The following is an 18,885-nucleotide window of genomic DNA, read 5'->3' on the forward strand; positions in this document are numbered from 1 at the left end:
CTTCGGCCCGTGGGTCCTCTTGAGGATCTTCTTTAATTTCTGTGGGCTCCACTGATTGCTCAGGGCCTGCCCTGACTCCTCTGCTTGCGGTGAGTCACATTGACCTTGTTGGTTCTGATGCTGCACCTTCTTCACTCTCCACGTTGTTTGCAGTTGCCAAGGCTTGTTGATGCTCCCTATGAAAACCGACCCCTCAACTCTCTGCATCCAACGTGGGACAGCTTGTGAGCGGCTCCTGGTATTTTACAGCATTGCTTGGTTCTCGCCCCCTTTTCTTAATTGGTTCTCATAGCTGCAGTTTCAAAGTCACCATCATCTCTTCTGCAACACCCGACATCAGTGGGCATTCGTCTTCGTGCCTCCTGGTCACTCTTGAGTGGCATAGACCCAGTACCCTCTGCTAGCAGGTACTTCACATCTTGACTCCATCTCTGAGTTCCACTGGACACTTTCGCCTTCCCTAGCATCAACATCTTCCTGAAATCCTCCATTGAGCTCGACAGCGGTTTCTAACGCCAGTTAACATCTATGCCCCTGGCTTCCCTGGAGTAGGTATACTGGTTCCTAGGGTATCTACAGGTGGGGTGGATCTTCAACCTTCTGTCTTCCATGGGGTTTCTTCAGGGTCCAGTGGGAAGGGTCCTTTTGCTTAAAAATTGCAACCATGACTGGCCCGTTGACTTGTATTGAGTATGCAGTCGTGTTCCGACGCTACAAATGACTTCTAAATACTCACCTTGGGTGGTTCCTTGGGTCCCTGGCACTTGCACATCTTCTGGGTTCAGTCTTGACTCGAGTCAAGGTTCGCGTACCACTATTTTAATATATAGTTTGGTCTCCCCCTGGCGACAATTGTGTATTTGTGCTACTTACCTGTGCCTATGGCAAAGTACTGGGTGCATTGAGTATATCTCAGGGTAAGAGATATCTGTATGTGTTAGTGAGTGTCTATAATAAATATATATTTTTATAAATACACTGTATCATTCTTTTTCACTAAGGCCCACATTCATCAAAGCAAAAACCAGTCGCAAACGGTCAGAATCTGCCCCTTTGCGATCGGTATTTTTGCATTTGGGATGCATCATCCCAAATGCAAAAATCGCAATTTAAGGAATCTCTAAATTGAGATTCCTTAAATTGTGATTGCATTTAAGGAATCCCGAATTGAGATTCCTTAAATGCAATGCATCAAAGTAAAAAAATTAGTGATTTCGCTAATAGGCGTAGCAAATTACCATGACGTTCAACTTCATGGTAATTTGCAAAAACTTTGAAAAATGTACTTTTGTGCATTTTTTTCAAAGTTTAATGTTGCTCACACACATGCCCTAAGGGCATGTGTGTGCGCAACATATGTGCACAGATCAATTTCAGGGGTGCAACAGGGTGTCCTTTGGACACCCCTGCACCCTTGAAATTGCATTCTCAATTTGCGATTCGCTAATTGCGAATAGAAAATTGAGAATGTCTTCCCATTCATTCCTATGGGCCTCTAGGCCCATAGGAATGAATGGGGAGGTATTCCTTAATTGCGACTCGCAATTTGCGAATCGCAATTAAGGAATATGAATAAATCGCTATTTTTTTAGCTATTTCTTCATGCATAGCCTTTTGCTATTCCTTATTAGCGAATCCTTGTTTTTCGCTAATAAGGAATCGCAAATGGCATTGTTGATGCATGTGAGCCTTAATCTATACCAAAAAGATTATTTTCTGGTGGAATAAGCTGCTTTACCCTCCTTCTGGACTAAGCCTGAATACTGCTCTTCACAGCTACCACTTAGAGAGCTTTCTAAGGTTGTCTAAGATCACTAAAATAACCATAAGGGTTGTCTCGATTGGTGCAAGGGGCCCACTTACAAGTATGCACCATATACTTAGCCAGCTTCTCACAAGGAGCTTTTCACTACCAGGACACTTAAATCGTAAACTCACATGTCCTACTTTGTAAATACCAGGCACCCTACCCTATGAGCCTTTAGGACCTACCTTGGAGGGTGACTAATAAGCATTAAAAAGGAAGACTTAGGACTGGAAAGAGGCTTATTTTAGACAAAATATAATAATACTGTGCACTCAGATTATCGAGATTGATTTCAAAGTAAACAAAATGAATTGTGAGTGTGTGCTGCCTTGGAACAGAATCTACCTGAAACCATGAACACTTGAATTAAACTAGAAAACCATGAACAAAGAGCACAATAAAAGAGCCCGTAGGTTTAAGTTAACATTTTATATTTCCCAAATCAGTAGATTAAACAAAGATCAAAATGCTAACATGTATTATATCCTAATGAAATGAGGCAAACATGTAGGAAGTCGTACAAATGTTGCTTCACATTCAATGCGCTGTCAGTATACAGCCAGACGTGAATCAATACTACAATAACAGTTTTGCTTTAGAAACCCAATGCATTTTGGGTGATTGCACTCCTCATCAGTGGTAGGTATAAATGAATAAACAGAACAGTCCACTGTTAGATGTTATTCTACTAAGATAGATTTTACATGGTTTTCTAGTTCAATTCAAAAGGCTTATTTTGCCAGATTGAAATGTCAGTTTTAAACTGCACTGCAGGTTGCAATGGCAGGCCTCAGACATGTTATAAAGTGCTGCAGGCCCACTAGTAGCATTACATTAACAAGCCCTGGGTGCACATAGTACCATACACTATGGACGCACAAATAAATTAAAGGTGCCAATCAGGTGTTGGCCAATTTTACCATGTAATAAGAAGATAGCATATGCACTTTAGCACAGGTTGGCAGTGGTAAAGTGCAGAGAGTCCTAATGCCAACAAAATTAAATTCAAGAGTACAGAAGGTGAAGGCAAAAAGCGTAGGGATATACTACACAAAGGATGCCAGGTCTAACAGTGTTCCATCAAGGTTGTGGCGTTTTAAGGATAATTGCATTGTCCCATTTGTTTTCCCATTGTGTTTTGGTGATAGAATCCTGAAATATTCCTTTTGTTTGACTGCGCATTTGAGATACAGATTCAGACCCTATTTGTGTTCTTTAATGCATTTATTTTGCTTGCAACATTTTAATTGATAATGTATGGCTTTTTTGTTCAAGCAGTGCTCACTTTTTGGATGCCTTAACCTTTTTTATTAACTGACTTTAGAAATCCATTTGTTTTCAATTTGCTGTGATAACACATTTCATTAAAAGCTTTTATGTTCACCAAGTAAGAATATGTATGCATATTGGTTTTCTTAGAGCTGAAAAAATGGGCATTTTGTCAAAAACATCTACATTGCAATAGTTTGCTATGCATGCCTTTGAAGTTCACCGCTTACAATGCAAACTTCATCTTCTGACTCATTTTCACAATCTTCTTCTTTGAGAATACAGTTTAAGTCTGTTAATGCAATCTGTTCAGCAAAAGGTCCATACTTTCAGCTTACATATTGATATAAGTCAATATTTTTAAAACTTTCACCTTAACAAGCAGCCACACCATTTGGATATGCAAATGCTTGTTTCTAATCTGCCTGCTTTTTGCAACAGATTTTATTTATGCCATATTTCTTTTAGTGTCATTGCAATTGTAATATTACTGAAAACCAAGACCTTGCTTAATCTAGTTTAACAATGAAAAGTGCATGCTACTCATCATGGGATCCTCAACGCTTGACTTTTTAAGTGAATTGGCTATGTATTATTCTCAGGCCCATCTTCACTGAATTTTTCATGTATTTTCCATAACAGATACAACTTAGATCCATTTGATACCTATTCAGATGAGCAGATTTGGAAAGCACTGGAAAGGACATTCATGAAAGATACTGTGAGTAACACATTGATTCTGAAGTAATTGTGTTTGTACCATGCCAGGTGTTCCAATATAGTTATGCTTTAACCTATCTAACATACCCTTTGAGTAAACAAATGACTAACAACAGCACTATTTTCTGGACAATAATTGTTCTCAGAAAGGCCTGCATGTAATGTGACCACAGACAATACGTAGTTTGGATAGTGCATGTCTCTGAACATCATCTAGAAAGAAGGTTAGGTAAGTGCTGATGGCAGCCAGAGTGAAATCCTTAAGCAGTGAAGGGCAATGTAGCTAGTGCTGACAGGACACCAACTTGTGTGAGATAAGGTATTTTCTAAGAGTTCCCTATCAACAGGTGATGTGATAACAAAGGAGATAACTGCCACCAGGACCAAAACCCTTCAGCCTAAAAATGAAAATCTCAAAGGTGCTGGAATTCAGAGAAATTGTGGCTACCTTTCTCAGATAACAATTTCTGAGGCACTGGCGTAAGTAAGATCATAGCTTAACATAGCTCCCTAGTCTATTACATTTGTGTTTAGAATTATGGGACTACCCACTGTGCTGCATCTCCTCCTAGATGAGAAATAAGGAAGGCAACACAAGACTGGGTGTTAGGCTTGGCATTTTCTGGCATGTCTCCCCTGAGTTTCTGCTTTCTGACCTACCGGTTTTGACTCTGTTTTTGCTGTTTTAGTGTAACTGCGCACTTTCTCACTGCTGATCAGGGTGGAAGTGCAAGTGCTCCTGTGTTAAACTGTGTTGTGGATTGGTGTTTCCATGATTGGCATATTTGATTTACTTGTCAGTCCCTAGTAAAGTGCACTGTGTGTGCCAGGGCCTGTAAATCAAATGCTGTTAGTGGGCTGCAGCACTGGATTATGCCACCCACGCTAACAGCCTGTAAATGTAACTCTGACCTGCCATTCCATAGCCTGTGTGCGTCTGGGACTGCCATGTCAACTTGTCAAATGTACTCACTTGCCAGGCCCTAACCTTCACCTTTTCTTACATGTCAGTCACCTCTAAGGTAGGCCTAAGGTACCCCTGTGGGCAGGGTGCAATATGTGTGAAAGGTAAGACATGTTCTGGTGTGTGTGGCATGTCCTGATAGTGAATTACTGCCAATTTCGTTTTTCACTATTGAAAGGCAACCTGTTCCCATAAGACAGAACAGGGAGTTTGTTTATAACATTTTATAAACATAACTGGCTCTAGGAACTAGGTAGAAAAATAAAGTTTAGTATGCCTGAACTCAGAATCTTAAGATGCATATTTTAGTGAAGGTGATTTTTACATTCTGTATTTAAAAATACCACTTTTAGAAAGTAGGTATTTTCTTGCTCAGCCATCCAGTAGGCCTCTGCTGGGGTTGTGGATAAACTGTCTGGGTTTTGGATGACTGGGGCTTGGGAGGATCAGTGGCTCCAGATAGTCTAGGTGGGTCAGGAAAGGCCTGAAGAGACCTGGTCTCCATTTAGAGAAGGGGGAGGAGATTTCCTTTTACCTGAATGGGCCTGGTCTGCCTCTGACAATGCCGTCTCCACCTGCTGCCAGGAAGCCACACCAGAGAGGGCAGAACTGGTTCTGGCTGGGCACAGACACTCTCTGCCTGAGAGGACAAAGGATTTTGGGTTATACAAAGTGGGGCCCAAACCCCTGAATTTTAGAACTCTTTTGGACCAAGAAGACAGCCAAGAAGAAGTGGAAGAACTGCCGCTTTGCTGAGTGCTTTGCTGTGTTGGCCTGCAGTGGCTGCTTCTCTCTTGGGGAGTGAAAGGACTGGACTGAACTTTCCACAACTTCTTCAAGAAGTCTCAGGAATAGCAAAGCCTTCAAGTTCTTCTACCATCAGCACTGGGGAATGCGTGTTTTGTGCTGCAACAGAAGCAAAAGCAACCTGACGCTGTCTGAGACACCGTTGCCGACTCCGTGTCCTAAAGGCACCACAGAGGGTACCGCCGCAACACTGCACCATGACCCTGGTCTCACCGATGATGCCATCTGACACCGCACCACTGCTTGCACCGTGACCTGTGGGCACCACACTCCACACCATCTCGCTTCACAACTCCGCCTTCGTATCCTCTCCGACACAGCTTTAGGCCGACATCGACGCCGCTGCCAGCATCGTGGTTCAAGGGCACCGCTTGTAAAGCTACACGACACACCACCATCGTCCCGCACCGCAGCCTTGGCCTACTGACGCCGGCGCCATTAACTTCAGTTCGTTAGTCGACAACAGCGTTTCAGCAAGGACGACGCCGCTGCTAGCACTGTGACCTGCCAGCACCGCGACGAGCACTGCATCACTTTGCACCGTAACTCTAGTCTCACACCGTGTGGGCACCACACGCCACACTGCTGCACTTCACACTGGAGCACCTGACACCTGCCGATGCCAGCGCTCCTGACTTCAACCGTGAGGAGTTTAATCTGCATTGCATGTGACTTTGAGGGCCCGACAACTCCTGCTCCGAACTCCAGAACAGACACCTGTTGATGCAGTGCTTTCGGATGATAAAAGAATGGTTGCCAACGACCTGCATTTCTAAAGGTATTGTTTTGTGGGTCTTACCAACACCGTAGCTGGCCTGGGACGCCACAGTCAGCAGATCTGTTTGGATTTTTTTTTCCCAAAGCTGTGATAGCCCCGGATGGAGCTATCAACTTTAAGGAACTTTATTTTAAGGTTATTTTGATCACTTAAGATTTCTCAATACTGTATTGTGGATTTCTATAATTTTTGGTCTTGTCTTAAGTATATAAAAATATTGGATATTTTTCTAAACTGGTGTGGTGTCCTTTTGTAGTGCTTACACTGCATTACTGTTGCTTATTTGCAAATGCTTTACACACTGCCCCTAAGATAAGCCTGACTGCTCATGCCAAGCTACCAAGGGGGTGATCAGGGGTTATTCTAGGAGTGTAACTCCCTTATTCTGACTAGAAGGAAGGGTCCCTACTTGAACAAGGTGCTAACCATTGCCAACCAGGGACCCCATTTCTAACACTGGGCCATCAGGAGAAGATGATGGTCAACACATAAAATGCAATTGCATTTGGGTCAAGAATATCTGTTTAATTGCATCACCCACAAACCTCTCAGGTGTTGCGAGGGCAATCAATGGAGGTACGACTGTCACAGAGATATTGTGGAAAGATGATTGCCTGTGCTAAGAAAAGCAAGACTGAGGAGGTTGTACGACTGGAGGCTGAAATCACTGCCTTGGAGGGAGAGTTGGAGTCTGGTGCCACGCAGGATAAGCTGCATGCTTTAAACCTCAAACAGTTTGACTATAGAGCCCTGGTGACTGATGCTGCCAAGGCCATGAGTCGTGAGCAACAGGGGCGACTGTATGATGTGGGAGATAAAGCGGGGAAGTTGATTGCCTGGTTGGATAAAAAGGAAAGACTGAACCGTGTTGTGCCTGTTATTGAGAGTGCGGATGGAGTGCGTATTGTTGATCCTGTGGAGATAGTGGAGGGTTTCGCATGCCATTTCCAAACGGTGTATGCGCCAGTCTCAGACAGACCGGAGGAGGACTCGCACTTATTGCTTAGAGATATCACATTGCCTTGCTTGTCTGATTCTGACAGAGAGCTTATGGAGGCGGAATTTTCCAACGATGAAATAGCGCTCGCTATTCGCTCCATCCGCTCGGGAAAAGCTACGGGCCCAAACGGTATTCCTATTGAATTGTATAAGCTGTGTCCGGACAAAATGGCGCCGTATCTCCGTGAGATGTTTCTGGAGTCGCGAGATGTCGGGTCCCTTCCTCGAGACCAGAGACTTGCGTCCATTGTTGTAATTCATAAAGAAGGGAAAGCCCAGGACCTATGTGCGTCCTACAGACCGATATCACTTTTGAATGCCGAACCTAAGGTCTTGGCAAAACTGCTAGCAAACCGGCTACTAAAGGTGATTGGCGACCTGATACACCCGGATCAGTCCGGATTCATTCCTCATCGCAATACCGCGCTGAACCTGCGTCGTCTTCATGGCGTCCTCGCGAGAGCAGAGTCATTACGTGAGCCGGCCATCTTGGTCTCCTTGGATGCCACGTTGGCCTTCGACACTGTGGAATGGCCATACTTGTGGGCAGCTCTCGCGAAGTTTGGTTTTGGCCCAGGGTTCATCGGTTGGGTCAAACTCCTTTACGAGGAGCCGCTGGCCCAAGTGGTGGTTAACGGCAGGGTCTCGGAGTCCTTTGTTCTCGGGAGGGGCACAAGACAGGGATGCCCTTTATCTCCACTGCTCTTTGCGCTTGCCTTAGAACCCCTAGCTGTTTGGCTGCGGTGGGAACCGTCGCTTAAAGGCATTAGATGGGCCCCCGACTTTGAAGACCGCATATCACTATATGCGGACGATATCCTCCTATACCTCACTTCCCCTCGGAAGTCACTGGGGGTACTGTTTGACGTACTTAGCTCATTTGGAAAGAACTCCGGCCTAGTGATTAACTAGGCTAAATCTAGTGTTTACTCACTCACTGGGGAGGTACCACCCTTGCCGCGTATTTGCCCGATACAGATATCGCAAACTGTCTTTAAATACTTGGGGATTTACATATCGCTGGACCCTGCGGTTCAATATGAACGCAACCTGCTTCCTCCGCTTCTAGGCTCAAATCCGATGTAGCGGCTTGGTGTGGCCTGCCGTTGTCCCCGGTTGGGAGGGCAGCTTTATTCAAGATGATGTCCCTGCCCCGATTTTTATATGCTCTCCAAAACACGCTCGACCTCGTACATTGCCAGTTATTTTCGCGAGATATAGAGCCTACAGAGGCAGCTGATATGGGGCGGGCGTCCTCGCATTGCCCTAGCGAAATTGACATTGCCCTGGTACGATGGGGGCATCGCGTTACCGGACATCAAACGTTATTACTGGGCATCCCACTAGAGTGCAATCAACCATGCCATGTACGGCCCTTTGTCAAACCCTGCATTCGAAATGGATAAATGGCTGCTCCCGGGAGGGAACTACAACAGGGCGCTATACTCCAAATCGACTGGCAGGAAATTAAAGGGACCCACAGGGGTTGCGGTGCGGGTGTGGTGTAGCGCGAACGTAGCTATGGGGTGGTCGGACAGATTGACTCGAGCGACCCCGCTCTACGTTGCTGATAAATTGGGTAGTCTGTGGACAACTAAGGGCTTCGAGAAGTGGGACCTCATTGGCATCAGTAAGGTCGGGGATCTCTGGGTCAAAGGTAGGATCAAGTCCTTTGAGGAACTGCAAGCGGAATACGCGCTCCGCGATAGGGAATATTTCCGTTATATGCAGATCCGACACGCACTTGGTTTGGTTTTCCCGGCCGGAACCTCAATCCCGGAGTATTCTCCTCTTGAGGATAGGGTGCTTGATGGACACGTCCCGAACAGCACTATTTCCCTAATATATAAAAAACGTATTAATGATCGAACGGATCTACTCCTGCAGCTTCGGGAAGCTTGGACCGGTGATGGACTGGAGCTGGATGATGAGGATTGGCAGGCTGCGATATCTTCTCCTAAAGAGGTCGCGATTCCGTCCCGTCTCCGGCTGGTGCAATTGAAGATCCTACACCGTATCTATATAACAGGTCCCCGGCTGCTGTGTATGGGTTATTCTGTGGATGGGTTGTGTAAGCGTGGGTGCGGTATGATGGCTACCTTCCTCCATATCATATGGGAGTGTCCGGATGTGGTGTTATTTTGGAATCGGGTGCATGCTGTCATGGAGGAAGTTACGGGAGTCTCGCTATTGCCTGAAGCCCGACGCTGCCTACTGAATGTGTGGGAACCAAATGATTATAATGTGGCACAGACCCTATGGGCTACCCTTGGGAATATGGTGGCTAAAAGGGACATAGCGCAACTGTGGGGGTCTCAAAGAGCACCTACGAATTCAGCTTGGAAAGAAAACATGGATTAGTGCATGTTTAGGGAAAAAACTGTGCATGTCGCATGTGGCAGACCCAAGAAGTGGGGGAGAATATGGAATCAGTGGAACCTATATCGTGGGGAGATCTGCACTCCTCCTTTCGTGGAATCCCGGAAATGTCGCCGTCCCCATAGCCCAACATTCCTTGTACTGTGTAGATTCTTGCTGATGTTGTGATTGCCTGCTCCCGGCCTTCCCATGGCTTCATCTACTGACATCTGCATATATTTCTCTTGATACGGCTCTTCCCCTCTTGGGAAGGACACTCACCATATTGCCCCTTTTTGCCTCGCTCTTCTTTTGGTTTGTTTTTATTGTTTATTTATATATGTTTAAAAATGTAAAACCTTAATTTTATCCTGCCTAATATCATATGCTTTCAAGAACAATATGCTGAATTGCTGCAGGACCCCCGGGTTGTCAGCTAAAGAGCCGTGTATCAGTGTAATATTATGTTACTGTCTCGTTTTAGCGACGGCCGGCCCCTGTGGTTGTAGGCCTGCAAATGTATTATTGCAACTGTAAATATAGGTTTAAAAAAAAAACCAAGAGTTATTTGTAGGTAAAAGGTCTTTTATTTTTGAAACTGAATGCATTTTACAGGGTTCACTGCCAAATATGACAAATGCACTTTCCTCTAACTTCTTGATAAACTTGATCAGTCTTATTTTTCTTGAAAGAGTTAATTGATAGTAAAAGTCTTGCAACTTTTGAAACTGAATGCAGGTAGGAATCCTCACCCTAATACGGAATGATGTACCAATAAATGCAAAGATGAAATTACATTCCAACCAAAATGTTCATATTTTGATATTGGAGATACATCAGGAAGGTGTATGGGTACTAAGACATTTTTATAATAACAGATTCAGAACAAAGATGCACACGATTGTGGAATAAGTCAATAAAGCTATCTCAGAGATCATACGCAACAATAAGTCTTCTAATATTGACATTATATGGCTAGGTGACTTCAATATACACCCCTGGAATTATAATAAATTGCCCTTTTGTGGGCTAGAGGACACAAGGGTCAACCTTGTACACCATTTTATACGTAGTGAGTCCGGTAATAGATTAAATAGGCTAACAGCCTTTTTAAATTTGGGAAATAATATCTGACCTGGATCTAAAAACAGATACTTTGCTGGGTTCCTTTTTACGAAATGGGGTGGAGTCCACGATTGATTACATACTCTTGACTGCCCCGCTCGTTGAAAGGGTTGTTAAGGTATGTAATTCACGACCCTTAGCGACCATGCCATGGTTTCTATGGAGCCGAAAGTATTAGAATCTGAGCGACAACATCGCAGAAATGTTGAAACACCAATTGTGGCTAGGAAAAATGGGGTCCAGCTCGAATGGGCCCACAATAGTAAAACTAAGCTGGTTCCAGAAATCCTATCAAATACACAAGATGATATCCAACTATGCCTAGACCTGGAAGCCGAGGCAGGGGAAGTGGTGTCAGCCTTTTGCAATATTCTAGGAAAATTAAAATTGGCCCTAACAAGAACAAAATAGTGGGAATAGCAGGGGCTGGTTTGATTCCCCATGCAAGAAAGGCCCTGTTGTCCGCCCTAAAAGTTATGCCTAGAAATTATGAACAAATAGGAACGTTCCGGGCTTCATACAAATCTGCAAGGAAAACAAGAGAAAAAGAAATTAGGGAGGACTTATGGGCCGATTTGGATAAAGCAGCCAGTTCTGGAAATAGTTGTGAATTTTGGAAGTTAGTAAATGCACCATACTTCAAAACCCCTAACGACCCAACACTGGAAGTAAATGGCGATGAGGAGTCATGAGTCACCCATTTTGAGAACATTTTTACTCTAAACCCTGATACTAAAACCCACTGTGACAGCTCACGAAATGCCTTATGCACCCATATCATTTTAATTTATTGAAGTAAGGGTGGCGTTGGATTCATGTAGCTTGGGAAAGGCCCCGGGACCGGATGGGGTTCCAATTGATTTATTTCAAGCTAGGATTTATTGATACCATTCCTAACTAATGTCCTGAATAGTATAGCCCTAGTAGCCCCCCGCTGGTCTTTGGGGGTTATTGTACCCATCTATAAAAAAGGGGATAGGGCTGATTCCCAAAAATTATAGATCAATATCCCTGCTGGATAGTCAACATCAAAGCTTATGGGCCGCCTTCTTCTCTCTATGTTAGAGAGCTGTGTTAGAGAAAATAAGATCCTGATCCAGGCCCAGTATGGCTTCCAGCAGGGAAGGGGCACTGTGGATCAATGCTTGATCTTAGCATTGACCATAGAAAAATATACCAGTATGAAGGACGGGAATTTATACATGGCATTCTTGGACCTGAGCGCTGAGTTTGACTGTGTTGTCCATGATAAGCTATGGGCTTTAATGGAGATGAAGGGGGTTGAACCTGCTATCCTAAACTTCATTAGGCAATCATACGCAAATGCAACTGCTTCAGTGCACTATACTGTGGAGAAGTGTGGCTCAATGGGTAGAGCGGCAGACCCTGATGCAGAGGTCTAGCCTAGGACCAGGTTCAAGATAAGTGTAGATGAAGACTGCAAATAGCACGAAGAACAAGACCTCTGAATTCCTGGTGAGGGACCTGATTTCCCACGCAACTCTGCTCCTAAGTGCCATCGCTCAGGACACCGTGATCTGCTCACTCAAGTAGGTGGTAGAGGCCCTCCACCACCCTGCGCCTCATCCCTGGGGATCCGGTGGGAGAGCCTTGCCCTTCTGTTGTCTGTGTCTGTCTTTGTGCCATTTCTGCATATTTCTGTCTCTCTGCCCGTATCTATCTTTGTGCCGTTTTTCTGTCTTTCTTCTGTTTGTGCCCATTTTCTGACTTCTTTTCTGCTTTTTATTGTGCCAGTAATTGTACCTGTGTCCTCTGTGCCGTTTCACTCCCTATGCCCCTCTGTGCCCTTCCTGCTGCACCCACAGTCCCTTTCCCCCCTGCCGGTTTCCACCTCCCAGCTGCACTTCCCTCCCCATCCCTTACTTAATGTGGACGCGCCGCTAGCGTGCCGCTGGCGTGCCAAAGGCAAGTCCGTCTGCACCCGTCCGCGACTCAACCATTGCCAGTGCCAGGAACCCTTGATCTACGACCTCCCACCACTACAACCCAGCAGATCTCCTCACACTCAACCCTGGGAGGAATGACAGCTACCAGTGAGCGACGCCAAACACCAACCACGGCCAGTTTCCTGCCGTCACTGCCCACAGTCCTTCACCATTGACAGCCCCCTCACGGCCACCCAGCCCAAGCCGGACGCCTGTACCACCCAAGCCCTGACGTTCATCCTCCTCAATGTGCGCTCCCTACACAGACACGCCGTACAGATCTGGGACCTGCTCACCACCCTCTTGCCAGACGTCACCTTTTTCACAGAAACATGGACCAACGCCACCTCCACCCCCGACATCACCACTGCCATCCCCGATGGATACAAGATCCAAAGAAAGGACCGCCCCCACCGCCCAGGGTGCGGGCTCACCATCGTGCACAAGAGCTCCCTCTGACTCTACACCTCCAGCATGAGCAACCCCCTCTCCAACACCTTCATTTCCATATCCAGACGAGCCCCAGAACCACGCTGCGCTGGACCCTCGCCGACAGACCCCCTGGGCCTCATGACTCTTCCACCACCACCATTACCGACCTTGTCTCCCCATACGCCATCGCCTCCATGGACTATATTCTCATCAGAGACCTGAACTTCCACCTTGACAACAGCATCGAACCCGACTCCACCACCCTCCTGGACAACCTCGCCAACCTCGGACTAAAGCAGCTCGTTACCACCCCCACCCACAGAGCCAGACACATCCTCGACCCCATCTTCGCAGAAGGGACAAACTTCCACTTCAGCCACACCACGCAGCCCCCCTGGACAGATCACCACTGTGTACACTTCACCTTCAACACCACCACCGCACCCAAGCCCGCCCCACGCCCGCCACGAAGGAACTGGAGCAAGGTCACAGAGGAACACCTTAACACCACCCTCTTTCACGACCCCCGCCACGACTGACGCCAACTCTGAAGCCAAAGAACTACACTGCGAGATCACAAGCTGCCCAGTTAAGCTCACACCCCACCGCCACCTCAACAGACAACGCCCCCTGAAGGCTTCCTGGTTCACCACCGACCTCCAAGAAGCCAGGCGCTCCTGCAGATGCCTCGAGAAACTCTGGAGGAACAGGAAAACCACCGAAGACCAGAACACCTACAGGAATGCCATGACTGAATACCACAAGCACATAAAAGACACCAAGAGGACCTTTATAAAGAACAAAATCCACACCAATGCCAGTAATGCAAAATAACTCTTCAACATCTTCCAGCAGTTCACCAAACCCCCCAGAGAAGCCACGGACGTCACACCATCTCAAGTCCTCTGCAACAAGCTTAGCACCTACTTCCACCAGAAAATCAAGGCCCTCTACGAAAACTTCAGAAAACAGACTCCAGAGACCACCCTCCTCTCCACCACCGATAACCAGCCCACCATTGCCACCTGGAAACCGGCTACCACCGAAGACACCGCCACAACCATGAAGAACACCCACTGAGGACCCCCCACGGACCACTGCCCACTGCACATCTACCACAGAGCCGCCGCCGACATGGCACCCGAACTATGCTGGACTATTAACGCCTCCATCGAATCCGGCATCTTTCCCGATGACTGGAAGCAGGCAGAGGTCTGGCCCCTCCTTAAGAAACCCTCAGCTGACCCGACAGACCTGAAAAACGACCGGCCCATATCTCTCCTTCGCTTTGCAGCCAAAGTCACAGAGACATTCGTCAATGCCTAGCTTACAAAATTCATCGAAGAGAATGCCATCCTTTATTCCTCCTTGTCTTGATTCTGAAGCAACCACAGCACCAAGACCGCCCTCCTCGCCACCACCGATGACTTCCTCATGCTACTCGACCAGGGCCACACTGCGGCCCTCATCTTAGTAGACCTCTCTGCATCCTTAGACACCGTCTCCTTCCTCACTCTCACCGCCAGACTCCACAAGCCTGTCATACTGGGTACCACCCTTGACTGGATATGCTCCTTCCTTACCGGCAGAACCCAAAGGATCAGACTCCCACCCTTCCTCTCCGACCCACAGAGATCAACTATGGAGTACCCCAAGGATCCTCGCTAAGCCCCACTCTCTTCAACATCTACATGGCCTCCTTGCTGCCATTGTTAGACAGCATGGGCTCAGCATAGTATCCTACGCAGATGACACCCAGCTCATCCTCTCCCTCACGAAGAACCCCGAAGACACCAGACTCAGCTTCCAGGAAGAAATTAAAGACGTTGCAGCCTGGATGAACTACAGCTGCCTTAAGCTCAACTTAAAGAAGACAGAGGTCCTCGTCCTTGGACCCTCCTCCACCGGCTGGGACAACACCTGGTGGCCTTCCAACCTCGGAAACCCATCCACTCCATCAGACCATGTCTAAAACCTCAGCATCATTCTAGACTCCTCCCTCACCATGACCCGCAAAATGAATGCCTTCGCCTCCACCTGTTTCAACTCCCTCGGCACTCTCCTCAAGACCTTCAAGTGGATCCCCCCCCGAATGCAGAAAGACCGTCACCCACGCACTCAGAACTAGCAGACTGGACTACGACAATGCTCTCTACACCAGAATTAAGAAAATCCTGCTACACAAGCTCCAAACCATCCGAAACACCACAGCCAGACTCCTCCTCAGCACACCACTACACGAGCACATGACCCAACATCTACAAGACCTTCACTGGCTTCCCATCAAGAAGAGAGTAACCTTCAAGTTACTCAAATTCAAATTCAAAATATGCTTTATTCGATTTTAGTAAAAATATAAAATCATAAAAGCAGCAATTTAAAAAAAAGACATAATCAAATTCATACATGGTTTTCTTTAAAATTCATCATTTCATACTAACAATAAAAACTGTACATCTGCAATATAAAAAGAATATACCATTATATACAATATACAAAAAATGGGCCTTATCTCTTTCCACACTATATTTAACAAATTATTACATTCCGTTTCTTCAATATGTTCTTTAGAAGACCAGTCATAATTACAGTGCAATATTCATTATTCAATTGTTTTAAGAATAAATAAGCTGGGCGATGTTGCCGCCATGTGCCCTGCTTCAGGTATTGCTTAATCCACCTTACGCGTTCTTGGGTGTAATACTTACAAAATAATACCATGTGGATTGTTGTTTGCTGGGAGACCTCGTCGCAAGGGCAGAATACCAATTCCCTCGACCAATCGTTTCTTTTTGGGAAAGTCACTAGAAGATGGAATGATTCAAATCTGAACCTTGTTAGAATTTACCTGTCAGAACCTCTCAGACAATAACACAAATAGGGTTAAATCCTATAACAGGCCAAGGTCATCTGATGTTGAATTACAGATTTTTTATTAATTTCCCCAGTTAATCTTAACTGCTCAAAGTGACTCATGCATATTTGTTTCAATGCCTTTCTTGATATAGCGCAGACCACCTCGGGATTATCATAATACTCTGGTCTATTAAGATTGTTAAATACCTTTCTAACATAATTTAGCCATGGAATGTTTCTTGCCTGATCCAAAACCATTAAATCCCTAATAATTTCTCAATCTAGTCCCAATGTCGGTGTGGACCAGACTCTGTGCCATAGTAAAACTGGTTTCAGTTTGATAAGATCTTGATGCCCAATTCTGAATGACAATTAAAAACAGATGTACTCTGTGGGACCGCAAGAATATATCTTAAAAAAATATGTTCAACAATTTGAATAGACGCCACATTACAAAAACCCCAAATACCCACCCCATACATTGCTATACTCCTGCACTTTGCTATATATATTTTTATTAATATCTCAGGAGGTCTTTTGCCTAATTTATGTGCAAAATTCATTAATGCCGCAGTCCATCATTTAAATAAAATGTCCTGCTCCTAACTGCTGGACCCCAGGAGCCTGCTCCCTCAAGGAGAACACCTAGATATGTGAAGGTTTTAGTGTATTCGATGTTTACATCGTCCACTATTAGGTTCCTGGCCTTATGTTGTCCTTTCCCGCAAAACATCACAAATGTTTTTTTAGCATTGAGTTTTAGGCCCCTACTGTCCATAAACTCAATATATGTGGAGAGTACTCGCTGGATTCCTATCTTAGTTCTGGCCAATTAAACTGCGTCATCCGCGTAGAGAAGGGAGAGGACTGCTTGTTGTTATGTCTTGGAGAGTCTATTACATTGGCCCTCAATTCCTCCTCCAAAGCGTTGGTATATATGGAAAAGAGGAATAGGGCCAAGACGCAGCCTTGTCTGACTCCCCTCTCTACACGGAATGATTTGGTTCATTCTCCCTTGAGGCCATATCTCACTTTGGCTGAGGCTCCTGAATACAACTGTCTTAGGAATTGCACAATGGCTGGCTCAACCTGTATACCCTCTAAGGTGCTCCATAGCTTGTTGTGTTCCACACAATCGAACGCGGCCGTAAGGTCTGCGAATATTACGTACAGACTCCCCTTCTTCGCTTGGGGATACTTCCCTTGGAGTAATGTAAAGTTTAAGACCTGCTCCACCGTACCCATCCCCTCCCTAAACCCATATTGAACCAGGCTTAAAATGCTGTTATCTTCTGCCCAGGTTTGAAGTTTATTTAATATCACCCTTCCTGCCACTTTCATTAAGGAGTCCAAAAGTGAAATTGGCCTATAGCGGGATAGATTTTCACGGTCCCCTTTTTTGTAGATGGGTACAATTACTGATTCGGACCAAGATTTTATAAATCCTTCCGAACAGCAAGCCTCCAGCACTCGCGTCAGGAGCGGGGCCCAAAGTCCAGTAGTCGTCTTAAATAGATCAATTGGAATCCCATCGGGACCTGGTGCCTTGTTACCCTTACTTTGGTTGATTGCCAGTGGTACATCCTCCAGGGTGATCTCAATTGCAATTGATGATTGTGCCATATTGCATCCTTACACCTCCTCATTCCCAGAGAGGTTTGCATCACCATTTTTCTCCTTCCTAAGACCTTGTAGAAGAATTCAATCCAGTGTTTTCATCAATAGCGATCTCCAGCCTTGCACGTTCTTTATTTATAAGGAAAGGGTCATTCACAGCCTGCCAAAATAAACGAGCGTCTCTGCACTGGGAGGCCTGATACAAATTGGCCCATGCCTGCTCCTTTATTTCCTTTTTACATTTTTTTCTTGCCAAATTATAAGCCTTCCAACAGGCTCTAACTTCCTCCCCATCCCTGGTTAATGTACTTAGTGCAACCTTAAGAAGATTATATGCCTTAGCGCACTGGCTATCAAACCACCCATTCCATTTTATTTGTTTCTTATTTCTAGGGTTAGTCGTAATCTTTTGGATGGTTTGTGTAATCTGCATAAAAGCTTTTAGTACATCAACCTTAGGAGTATCCTCGTTTAAACACGTCATAATTGGTATTAGAGCCTTGGTAACTATATTTTTGTTAGTCAGTGTAGGATTTTTTGACCCCCCCATCTTATTGAGAAACCATTTTGACGGGACAATACTAAATCTTGAACCCATGCCAAATGCTCTATGGTGGACTTAGTATTATTTCCATATACTAGTATGTCAACACAAAGGGGAAGGTGATCACTTATTCCAATCGGGTGAATCATAAATTTTTCCAACAAATTGGCGTAACGTATTGGCATGATGATAAAATCGATCACAGTTCTAAAATCCGGTCCAATATAGGTATGGCCAAAATTGGCAATTGGGGAACACATTGTATTTACAAACCCAAGGTCAAAAGTTGCCATAACTTCATTGAGTTTCTCCCTTCTGTCCGTATGTACAAAGTGCTTAGTAGGACCGTTCTCTTCTTTGCAATTTTATCCCATGCAACACACGTTAAAGTTACAAATACTTGTGTTAAAATCCCCTCCCCATACCAAGAATACATATTTTCCCTTAACGATCGCTTGGTCAGTTAAGTCCTCACTGAGGTTTTTTAACACATCCATGTACTCATCTTTATCGATGTTATTGTAAAAATTAACAATTAGCAACTTCATATGTGGTGACCATTTGCTAATAGGGGGTACTTTTTGTCATTTTGATATTCTGTACTATAATCATGTTCAATATATAGACACATATGCCCCTCTTATTTCTCCCATGGGATGACCA

The 18,885-nt window shown here is 45.3% G+C and overlaps 1 protein-coding gene across 1 annotated transcript in view; it reads left to right on the top strand.

The window, feature by feature from the left end:
• LOC147677796 (ATP-binding cassette sub-family C member 12-like) overlaps nucleotides 1-18,885 on the top strand; it is a 1,047,046-nt gene that overhangs the window by 943,029 nt on the left and 85,132 nt on the right. The window contains exon 28 of the mRNA XM_086945450.1: nucleotides 3,719-3,797. Coding sequence (XP_086801576.1) covers nucleotides 3,719-3,797 — 79 coding nt within the window. The remainder of the gene's footprint in view (nucleotides 1-3,718; nucleotides 3,798-18,885) is intronic.

The sequence above is a fragment of the Lissotriton vulgaris genome, chromosome 12 (genome assembly GCF_964263255.1).
Source record: "Lissotriton vulgaris chromosome 12, aLisVul1.2, whole genome shotgun sequence".
Taxonomy (NCBI): Eukaryota; Metazoa; Chordata; class Amphibia; order Caudata; family Salamandridae; genus Lissotriton; species Lissotriton vulgaris.